The sequence below is a fragment of the Branchiostoma floridae genome, chromosome 14, assembly GCF_000003815.2.
Source record: "Branchiostoma floridae strain S238N-H82 chromosome 14, Bfl_VNyyK, whole genome shotgun sequence".
NCBI lineage: Eukaryota > Metazoa > Chordata > Leptocardii > Amphioxiformes > Branchiostomatidae > Branchiostoma > Branchiostoma floridae.
The window spans coordinates 11,875,450-11,886,850 of NC_049992.1; the positions used below are offsets into that span (position 1 = coordinate 11,875,450).

Genomic DNA, 11,401 nt, shown 5'->3' on the forward strand with positions numbered 1-11,401 from the left:
ATTGTGTATAAGCGGTGCAAGCCATCTCATGCAACTTAGCTGTTAATTTGCATAATGAGTATCACATTATATAAGTCTTCACTTAGGCTATCTACATGCCAAAAATCATGATGATCCGTCAACACGTTCATATTTTCTCATTAATTATGCAAATGAGATCATCATTTGCATGATAAATATGTATTGACATTTCTCTCTTTCTCAGCTACATATGTGACAAGTTTTAAAGTCCTATCATGGAGTGTAGTGAATTTATAAAATATCCTCATTGATTATGCAAATTAGCTGTTGATTTGCATAATTGGTATCTCATTATGTAGGTCTTCACTTACGCTACCTACATACCAAAAAACATGATGATCCATCAACATGTTCATATTTTCTCATTAATTATGCAAATGAGGCCATAATTTGCATAATTGATATCTATCAACATTTCTCTCCTTCCCAGCTACATATGTGACAAGTTTGAAAGTCCTATCATGGAATGCAGTGGATTTATAAATTTTCCTCATTGATTATGCAAATTAGCTGTTGATTTGCATAATTAGTATACCATTATGTAAGTCATCACTCATTTTATCTACATACCAAAAATCATGACGATCCGTCAACACATTGTAGAGTTATTCTCGTCCAAAGTTTGAAAGGAAACCGGCGCCTGCAGTTCCAAAAAAGCTGCTAGGGGGCCCAAACTCACAGCACTTACTCTCTGCCTCAAGGGCTATCTACCACTCAAAAATCATGATCACAGCATGTCCAGAACAGGAGATATCAAAAATTGAGGTTCTGCTGCAGTACCTTAGCAAGCCGCTAGGGGGCCCATTATCGAACTTGACCTTCGTTTTCCCGAGCCCTACATACCTACCAAATATTATCGGGATCCATCCAAGACTTCTTGAGTTATGCTGTTAACACACAGACAGACAGACACACAGACTCACAAGCCCAAAACATAACCTTAGCCATTCTGGCAAAGGTAATTAGTGCAACATCCATATTTAAATCAAAATGTCACTTTCTGTTATTGAGAAGTTTGGTATTGCTCCAGTTTCTTGTGTATGCATATGTTATACGGTACACACTTTGACTAATAAACCTGAGCACTTAACTGTTAACGAATGGCCTTATGACTGAGCCATGTTTCAGGTATTGACTTTTAATGGTGTCTGTTGCATACCAAATTGTGACTGGCAGGTGGAATTAAAACTTCTCATATGAGCGACCTCTAGCGGCCATCTCGAAACACCACATAATATACTAGTAACCATCCTGGCAAATCAAGGAGGTCGGTCTCCGTTGTCCATTTGTTGGTAATTAACGTTATATGTGTACTTTGCAGAATTTAGAATCAGTCTGGTATAAACCTTGGGCTCGATTGTTCCGCTTTAATAATGCACTGATAGAAAGATTAAAAACGGATAATTTTGGCGCCAAATCAGGAGTGCAGGTGTCGTCTGATGATGCTTCCTTTCAGGTAACCAGTTGCAGACATTCCTCTGTTGGAGCTACCGACTACTGTCGCTTCTGAGATCTCAACGCAACGAGGTGTTCGTGCGGGCAACTGTAGCTTGCACAATACCATGGCGTTCCCACAACAAAGGTAAAGTGACCTCATAGATGTTTGTTAACTTTGTTGCATTCATTTGAAGGTGAGTTGTGTATGTTGCAGCTGATGTTCAGTATTGCTACAAAGCGATTTAACGTTATTTATTATGGGTGAGAAAATGAGAAAGCACAGTAACGTATACGTAAGAGGCATGTCCACATACGTGAGCTCCCATACACTTGCTAATGTAACATGAAGACTAACAACACTGACTAAGCATGCCTAACAGTTACTTCTAGGAGTGTGGTTTACTTAGACCAGACAATGTGGGTCAAGGTCAAAAATGTTGAAGCACGCGTAAGTCGCTAGATGGCGCCTTCGCACTACACCACCGATTCTAGCGGCTAGGTGATGTAACGTTCTCAGCCTCCTTCGCAGACTTCTATAGCGGCTGGTAAGCGATGATCAACATGGAAGGGAGTTTCGCCGCATGGACATGATGCACCCGTCATTTTCTCAAGTCTGGCATGGCCGCAGTTCATATCTTCTTTCAGCTAGCTGCTTGTTTTGTAAAACTTTATTGAAAAGGCAATACCTCAAAACTGAAGATTCTTGAAAAAAGAAAGGTTTAAAGCTCGGAGCTGTATCGCTGGAGCTGTATTTTCTAGATATAAGATCGCATTTAAAAGCCTATGTATAACCAAGGATCCAATGACGTTAGGAAGGCTGAAGAGGTCGCCCCAAAAGCCAATATGGCTTTTAAGTCATTAACAGAGTAATTGAGAAGACTGTGATGAAAAATTAACAAGATTATACAGTTTTGAGCAATTAAAAGCCTATTTGTATCTCTTGGCGAAGCTAAAAATATACCGTCTAGATTGACGTCATTAGGGGTGAACCACTAATAGCAGTTGGGGCCTATTCGACTACAAATGTATATGATGAGCCCGGAATTATCTAATACACGTGCACAGTTCCATACTTTCCAAAGTTTGTCTTTGATTTTTCCCGCCTTGTCCTGGCAAGCTCAGAAGATTTAGCTTTTAATTTTAACTTTCACTTAACCTTACCGTAACTCTCTCCCGCGACCCTGTATCTGAACTTGGGCTGGACATTCCTGTCGTTCCAAGATGTGACATGAGATACGGGGTGTACAATAACAGTCCGTATCTTTGCAGGAAAGACATATTTGGTTTGGCCCCGTACGGCAGTTGGCACTATCATTGTATTTACTACAGTTGAGCTTGGCATCCAGAGGGTTTTGTGTGTGTGTGTGTGTAATATCAAGGACGTTGATGTGTAATATCTAAGCTAATCTTCCATTGTCAAGATCGTATTTGCAGCAGTTTCGGATTTACGAGTGGAAAATCTGCTTTTAGATTTGGCAATACACTATAATATATTTTCGTAGGGTCAACGTTACCCTACAAATCCACAAATATTCCACGTCTTATCACATATATATTTGACTACGGATAGTTGTTAAAGAGTCTACTTTATTTATTTATCTACATTTGTACAGTGCTAGTGTCTAGTTCTTGAAACTTGAATTATCCACTATTTACAGAGTTACTCAGACAGACAGCCGTTTGTATATCGCTCCTCGGTACTAATTGCGCATTAGCGATCTCTATTTGGGCTACATGCCACAAGGGAGTCCCCAGTCGTCACGATCAGGGAAGCCAAGATTCCTGGCGGTCTCAGGGTAGTGGCTGTATACTAGTAATAGCTCACAGAGTACTTTCGGTGTTAGATGCTAACACGCCGCGGTCACGTTGTCTTGGAATCACCAAACATAACGTGACATCACGTATAATAATAATAATATGCTGAAACTTTTGCCTACATTTCTGTCGTCCTGAGCCGACTCTAAAGTCGCTACTCTGACACTCTCCGATTCGACTCGGAAAACGTGTGCGTCTGAAATATTCATAACCCCAGCTATTGGCGCTATGAAAACAGTTTCGCCATAAATTTCATTAACGCAACTCACTATAAACAAGTGTTTTCCGTTACTTTTGACCCACGAGGCGAATAGCATCAATATTTTACAAGGGAGCTTTAGATTATACTAAAGGGGCAGACCAGTAATGATAGTGTATGCGTGTAGAAATGTTGGTCCAACAGTTTCTAAGCCTTTCTTTCTTTTAACTTCCTTTCTGTTAACTTCATTTCGACAGTGTATCTTTTCTTGTCACTTCTTAAATTTCTTTTACTTCATCTCCTAACAGTACTTCTGAGTAAAGTGGGAATTAAATGGGGTTTCTAAAGGAATATGTTTCTTTTCAAACTTTTCTTGAGACTTGTCCACTGAAGCTACCACAGCTAGAGAAGTATATCCAACATATCTCTGAGTGAGACATCTGTAGTGGCATGTCCCTGGACATTAATAAAGGCTAATAGAGTAACAAGGTCATCTGTGACATCATCTTGGCGCGACTTTAAGCCAATAAAACCCCTGGCATCGGATACAAACAGCTGTGACTGCCCTAATCTAAAGTACATCACACTACTCACTCTAAGCCTAACCCTCCCACAACAATGTGGTCACACAAATTAAGAATTGGCTTTATCTTGGAGGGAGACACTATAAAGGGGACGATGCAGTGTGTTTGTATGTAGAGGGGGATGGTCCAGTCCTAGTACGAGATCGATGTTCTGCACATATACAGGTTACACAGAATTATAGCTCTATCCCCGTCACCTGGTATTTTCTCACGACAACCGTTCCTGATGTAATTGGTTACATCAAAAATATGGACACTACTGTCTCGATCTCAGACTCATGTATAGCAAGCATAAATAAAATTGGGTAAGTTATTAGGAATTGAGCGCCGATAGTAAATTTAGATATCATCTTACAAGTCTTATGTTCCCTGACTTTTATGGCTGTATTCGAGCAGTTTATCCTACTGGGGGTGTGGGGGTGACTACGTCAATTTAATGACTTAAAGGGCTATAACCGCATCAGATATCGTATCAAAGACGTATCCTGTATTATCACGAAGGACGGGACTATACGTTGTAGCCCACTGCCTACGATTAACAACACTTAACCACGCTCTTCTTAATTAAAGATGTCCAATCGCAAAGTACTTCTCACTTGGATACATATGCGCATACGGGTTAACGTTCGCCTTATGCACCTGTTTCAGTGATCACGTGACGGGACACGGTGCAGAACCTTTCCATTGAGTTTTGTACATGACCCATAGCCAACGTAACTACCCCATGCATCCGATGCAAAATACAGCGCATTCTCTATCGCTGTGTTCAAATCATTTGTCTGTGCAGTAAAACGCATATTCGTAATCATATTGATTTTCTTTGAATCCATACTTTCCGCTTCAGCCCCCTTCCGAAATGTGTCAGATTAAGGTGGGTCATTGTCCTTGCTTGATTATGGACTGTTCGGAAACAAGAGTGTAGTGATGCGAAGCAAATCGTATTGCCGGTCCATTGGTCTATTTCCGCTGTTCTTACTACGGAATTTTGCCCCTTTCCCTTCTTTGGGACCATCCACGCTACCGACCAACCGTAGCGGTTACTGAACGGTCCCTTTAGAGTTGCCAACTGGAAACAACGAGTCACAAATTTGTTCCCACCATACGCCAGCTAAACTGCCGGGGGCACATAGCTGAGGGCTCGCCCCGACTGATGGACGGTTTAGCGGTGACCGTGTTTATGTCGATATTTAGTGGCTTTTGTAATCGGAGCAGAACGTTTGGTAGGAAAGCGGGCTAAAGTACTCCAGTAAACGTGCACATGTGTATGACCTAGTTCAGCCGTCCTTGGGAGAACAGGTATGGCCGGGAGGGATACAGGGGACGACCCTGTAGGTACTAGTATTATTGAAGAACAGCCCGGCGGGTCAGAGCGCACGGCTGCCGGTAAACACCACCACCACCGCCGACTGTCCTTCTCTGGTATCCGCACTAGTCTCCGCAGGTCTTCCGCCGCCAGGAGAAGCTCACACGCTGCGGACCCCGACAGAATGAGTGAAGATGAGATTCAAGAATGGAGAGATGCGTTCGACGTGTTTGACAGAGACAGGGACGGTGCTATCAGCGCTAAGGAGTTGGGCTCGGCCATGAGATCACTCGGGATGGATCCCTCTGAGTTTGAAATCCAGGTGAGTTTAGGGAAGATTGTTTAAGATTAACTACTGCACTTAATTACCTTAACTGCACTTTATTACCTCTTTCCTTTTGTCAGTGCGAGCAGTCCATTGTCAGTGCGAGCAATATCACGTTTCTCTGTTCATGATTACTGTGTAATATTTCAAAGAACCCTTTGTCCTACTACATGTGTATTTGTTTTGGCATCATACCATGAACATGAAGGGGCACGTAAGCCATTCCACAGAATCTAACAGAGTACAGGAATCAAGTCTGACAAGAAAACACGAATGTGTGCTGGTATTTTCCCTTTACCATGACGTTCTTTTGTCATGTATATTTACTTTGAAGCTAGACCGGATAAAGGTGTAGCTAAGTGCGGAACGGAACGGAAAGGCACGTCCCGACACAGATATTATACCTTTCTTTCCCAGGAAATCGTGACAGGTGTAATATCCAAGCAGATAGGGGAGGTTTTTTCTTGTCATTGTGCATATATCTTTGGTGGGAAATGTTGAAGGCAATCTAGTGTGAAATCCGATTAAACTATGCACCAATTAAAGCCTCGTCGCCTTTGCTCAAAGATAACTGCATACTGGACCCTGTCATTAAAAAAAGTTGTACAACCGGATATTATATAATGTTCAGCCAGCAGGGGCCGATCACCAGGTGTTCGGGCAGAGAACGCTGAAGAGGGAGGGGGGCTGAAACAGAGTTCTGAAGTGTTCTTAAACAGGGGATTCATAAGAATCTTATGCTAATTTCGCTGAATTAAGGTGGTATTCATCTGTCGCCGTGCGTGTGTTACCAATCGGTGTGAACTTCAACGTTCCTTTTTTATAGTCAATGGCCGGTATTACAGAGTAACAGTACTTCATCAAAGTTTTATCGTACGGCAGCTGTTCACAAAATTGGCTCTATTTTCTGTAAATGCTATCAGGTCTAGAAATCATATGTCTTACTTATACTCGTATTAGTCTGCCTTTGTGTCATTAGTCAGGGGCTATTTAAGGTCTTAGCAACAAATCTACCTGTTTGAAAAATCAATCGATAGCCGACCTAGATTAGATTCAGAATCGTTGGAATGGCCCTGAAAGTTTACTTGGGAAAAACACCATCTGGTGTTATTACTGCAAAAAGAAGACCTATATGTCACGGTTTGTGGCAATGCAGATTCATCTGCCAAGTGATCTTGACGTTTCCGTGTGGGTGGGTAACTTTGTATATGTGTACAGGATAAGTAACACATTGGCCCTCCTATGAACTCTACATGATGTGTGGTATGCACGTTGTATCGTCGTGGCCAAACATAATAGGCGGATACGGAATAGCTAAGGATTAACCGTTTGTTGACCGTCTATTGTGGATCGAAGGGCGATATATATATATAAAAGGCAAAGACTGTAATGGAGGGAAAATGCCCAAGTCGTATCAGCTGTTGCCTACGATACATTTTCTGACATTTTCTTTAAATTTTAGTATAAAAATAAAGTTATAAATAGCAGCATATCTCGTGGAACGTAGCTTGACTATATGCTAATGCTAAATATTTAAGAAAGTACATATCGTTTGTAAACAGACAAATGCCTACAGCCTTACGCATGGCGTATCGGTGTTATAAAACGATAGAAAAGTATTGTGATACGCATATAATCTAATGACATTAGTTCTTTCCCAACAGGAGCTGCTGAACGAAGTAGACACAGACGGGACAGGGACCATCTACTTCTCCGAGTTCCTTGCCCTGGTCACGAGACCCATGGACACCGATCAGGAGCTGGAGAACGAGCTGCGCGAGGCATTTCGGGTATTTGACAAGGAGGGTAACGGCTTCATCAGGTAATACCGTAGGGAATAAGCGCATTCTTTTCAAGTCCCAATTCATTTAAAGTCTTTACAAACTAGAAACAGTGAGAAATGTTCATTAAGTCATCTATCTTTTTGAATGCAAAGAAACGCGGCAATTTTGAAATGGAACGATTTTTCTCCTCAGCGTTCCAGACCTCCGTCACGTGATGATGAACATCGCAGACAAGATGGCGGAGGAGGAGGTAGATGAGATGATGGAGGAGGCAGACGTGGAGGGGGACGGACAGGTCTGTTATGAGGAGTTCATACGGCTTATGATTAACAAGTGATGACAAACACGTCCAACCTGCCGGCTCGGTTTATGCCCAGAGAACGGAAGGCATGTTGACCGGAGTTGTTGCTCGTGGTGAAGACGTCAGGGGGCGCTGAGAGGTTACAAGAGTTACATGACCATTGAACCAGAGAACTATTCAAGCCTGTGTTATATTCAACGCTATACATCTGCAGTAACAAGTGAATGGGACCCTATATCATACATGGACAGTTTTGATGAAAAATGGGGTCTGGTCTGGCTCTATTATTTTATCAACCTCCGAAGTAAAGAGGAATTTTGTATTATAATCGTCTTTTCTGAATTGTCCACCGGGGTGTACATTGCACTACTCGTATAAAAGGTGTTTTCTACAAGGCGACATCTTCCTGTCATATTCCTGAACTCTGACGCAATGTTGTATGATATGTACATTGTCATCCTTCGCACTACTAACCGACTGTTAACATAAACGATTTCATGATATATGTATACTATAAAAATCCAGCTTGAATTGAACTGAAGGATAGGTAGATCTGTATAAGTAGGGTTAACGTTATGTTCATCTCGTGTTTAAAGCCACTTGCACTTTATTTTGAAAAAAAAACAAATTAAAGAACACGACTAAAATTGTATATGGCTTTTGAGATCGAGAGCCTATTGTTTTTAGAGAGGGGATATTCAGCTACATCACACTATCCTAGCAGTATCAGTCGACACTCGAATGAACAATCCACACAAACTGTATACATTTATTACCTTCTTGTGACAATTACAGGAACATATCCTCCAGGTTGGAAATTTGTTCCTTCCAAGTATTGGGATTACTTTGAGTGAATCTTGAAATGTGTCTTTGAACTTTCAGCGATAGAAGAACATGATGACGGACTCGGTGACAAGTTGGCTTGCACTCCATTCCGTACCTGTGCCGTGGCCGTTGTAGTCCTTAAGTGGGAAGTCACCGCAATGATATGCACCTTCAGCCCAATAGCCCCCTCCCCCAATGCACACTGTCTCTGCGTTCGGTCCAACGTAGTTGACACCTGGACAAACAGCCAGGGACCCTCCATTGTTGGTGAAGACCCGAAAATGCACGAACCCGGGGACGGCTTCACTTTGTGACACCACGTTCGGGGGTAACAGTGACTGCACCAGATGATTACTGCCCTGTTCGTACACAATAGGGATGGCCGGACCGTTGTCGTGGGTGTACGTACCCAAGTTGTAGCCAATGGGGAAGTGATCTTTGAACAGCGAGTACAGATTGCCTCCGTAGCTATCCAGGAAACCGGTGGCGGTGCGGTACCGTAGGTAGGCGGCGGTTTTGTACTCTTTTGGCGGCACGTTGTTCGGTACGTGCCACAGCATGACGTTGGAGGCGCTGATGCTGAAGTAGCCCGGGTTCTTGTAGTCGTCGGTGGTGGCCGACCCCATGGAGCCGAATGTGTGCACGTTGGCCCAGTTGCCATCTCCACCGGGGTAGTTGATGTTGTTCCCTCGGGTGCTGGACCACCGATCCCCGGCCGTACACTCACCATACACATCGTCCTCGTGCACGCTGGAGACCAGCGTCCAGCCGCCTCCGGCCGTGGTCATGTCGCAGTAGGTCTGGTAGATGGTTCCGTCCTTCCCGATAAGGAAGTAGGCACCGTCCTGGCTGGAGGGGTTGTTCTGTTTGATGAGAAGACAGGAGGAAGCGGGGTTGAGCTCAGTACCGAGACCGTGGTCCAGACTAGCCAAGCTTTGAGTGGCCACTACGGTGGTTTCCATCTGGGACAGACGATTATCTAGGGCGTTGACAATGCTGCACTATAAAATATTGATAAGTTTGTAAAGAAATTAATGCTTTCAGATATGACAAATAGTCAATGCTTAAATGTGTTGTCACGCTTTCTTTGTGCCTACCCCAGATCAAATTCTCAGTAAACCTGTCAGGTATGAGAACGGACCGAACGAAATCTTGTGAAGGAGACTTTTCAATACGGATACAGCGTTTAAAATCTTTAATATGTTATTCACCCCCACAGCTGAACTTTCATGCAAATTCCGAAACTCGTGTGTTGTATTGAAATCAGACATATTTTGGTTACCTGCTGTCCTGCAACGGTGTTTTGTAGATTTTCTATGTCAGACTGCAGACTTCCGGTGTCGGAGCAGGAGTGGGTGGGGGACGCCACGTCGTTAGGAACCACAAACGTGTACTGGCACGTACCTCCGTTTACTGTACGCATAGACACATCGTTAGAATCCGATAGAAATAATGGACAACAACACTATGATGGCCTTCATCGTTCTTCGAACATAAGTAGAAAAATGTATCAACCGTTACTTATGTCTTACAAATTGTACGTGTAATGAAATCGATAACTGAGATAATAGTTACTGATAGAAAGATAAGAGGGTTGCAACCCTACCCAACTAGCTTGCTATTTGACCTGATCAGTGATTGGTCCCGAAAGTATGACCCTTGACCCCACAGTACCAAGAGATGCCAAACTGTCAGTCCAACTGTGGCCCTCGTCTCCGACGGACCTTCCACTCTTTGCCTACCACCGCCAAAGCAAAAATCTTGTCGCCACCGAGGTCGGCCTTGAACGCCGAAGGGAGCTCGAGGGTTTAGCGGTATCGCCGGGTCGGCGTACGGGGGACGTTGGTTCCCCGGAAGGTTTGACGAGACATTCCGTGTTTTTCCTCGTGCATTAAAATACTGTGTGTGCTTTCAGGAGTGCAGAGCTACTTGTACCGTCCTTTTATTTTTTGTCTTGCTGTGCTGGATGCCGTCTAGCGCACCTGGAATTCTGAGGCCCGGCTGTATTGTTTTAATATTTGCATATCTGTCGCTTATTCGTATGTATTAGCTTTTCAGCGGCTCGGGGAAGGATGGCTGCCTTACACCATTTTCTTCGTTTTACAGCTTCAACCCTTTTACCCTAGGCCGAGTCGACTTTAGGACGCCTTTAGTTCACGCTGGCGTTCTGTTCCGCGTGGAGCTGAGTGATTTTGTGTGATTTCGTGACCTTGTGTATGTTTTAGCAGCGTTCGACAGCTACATCCAAGCAGATAGTTGGTGCCCACGTGGCAAGCCGGTGGTTCTCTGAAATTCCTTTGTCGCCATGTTTCTTGCATCCTTTCTATCCTCTGCAAAGGAAACCTGTGGGTGTTGGCTTTTAATGCTGAGGCGTGGATCAGAACGAGAGTTTCCAGATTTTTATGTCATTTTCTGATTTTCGTGAATGTTTTCAGGCAGGAACAGAGGAAGACGATGGCATGGTCCAGGAGGCTGTGTTGGGGTTTTCTGCTACCATTTGTTTTAGTTCGCTTGTGTATGAGTGCGTACCTGTAAGGCGTGGTGACTGAGTTGTGGACACGCGTGGCCCAGTCCTAACCGCGTTCGCGGCACCCTAGACCGTTTGTGGGAGGGCTGGGCGGTGTGGAAGATGTGTATGTTGTACTTGTCTGTCTGGGACCGGACCTGTTGCCGGGCGCCCGTCCCTTCCCACTGTCTCATGGTTCACGTGTTGTTCATACAGGTCTGACGCTCTCCCCCTCCACAACAGGGATGCGCGGGACACACCACCACCCAGAGCCGGCACAAGCCACCCTCAACCTCGCCAG

General features: G+C 43.9%; 2 protein-coding genes across 3 annotated transcripts; one reads left to right on the forward strand and one right to left on the reverse strand.

Moving 5' to 3' along the window:
• Positions 1-1,489: 1,489 nt before the first annotated feature.
• LOC118430972 (calmodulin-A-like) lies at positions 1,490-8,421 on the forward strand. Of its 2 annotated transcripts, XM_035842005.1 has the most exons (4): positions 1,490-1,603; positions 5,489-5,681; positions 7,349-7,506; positions 7,661-8,421. In XM_035842005.1, the coding sequence occupies exons 1-4, from the start codon at positions 1,584-1,586 to the stop codon at positions 7,803-7,805; spliced, it is 516 nt and encodes a 171-aa protein (XP_035697898.1). In that variant the 5' UTR covers positions 1,490-1,583; the 3' UTR covers positions 7,806-8,421. The 2 variants fall into 2 exon arrangements, with proteins under 2 accessions (XP_035697898.1, XP_035697897.1); XM_035842004.1 differs by lacking the exon at positions 1,490-1,603 and having other exon boundaries at positions 5,098-5,681.
• Positions 8,422-8,524: 103 nt separating this feature from the next.
• LOC118430971 (intelectin-1a-like) lies at positions 8,525-9,587 on the reverse strand. Its single transcript, XM_035842003.1, has one exon. The coding sequence runs from the start codon at positions 9,554-9,556 to the stop codon at positions 8,648-8,650; it is 909 nt and encodes a 302-aa protein (XP_035697896.1). The 5' UTR covers positions 9,557-9,587; the 3' UTR covers positions 8,525-8,647.
• Between the last annotated feature and the right edge of the window lie 1,814 nt (positions 9,588-11,401).

Excerpts from the sequence above, each read along its gene's own strand:
- LOC118430971 (XM_035842003.1), bottom strand. The coding sequence starts at position 9,556 with ATGGAAACCACCGTAGTGGCCACTCAAAGCTTGGCTAGTCTGGACCAC.
- LOC118430972 (XM_035842004.1), top strand. The coding sequence starts at position 5,355 with ATGGCCGGGAGGGATACAGGGGACGACCCTGTAGGTACTAGTATTATT. Across the intron at positions 5,682-7,348 it reads CCTCTGAGTTTGAAATCCAG|GAGCTGCTGAACGAAGTAGA; the intron begins GTGAGTTTAGGG and ends CTTTCCCAACAG. Across the intron at positions 7,507-7,660 it reads GAGGGTAACGGCTTCATCAG|CGTTCCAGACCTCCGTCACG; the intron begins GTAATACCGTAG and ends TTTTCTCCTCAG.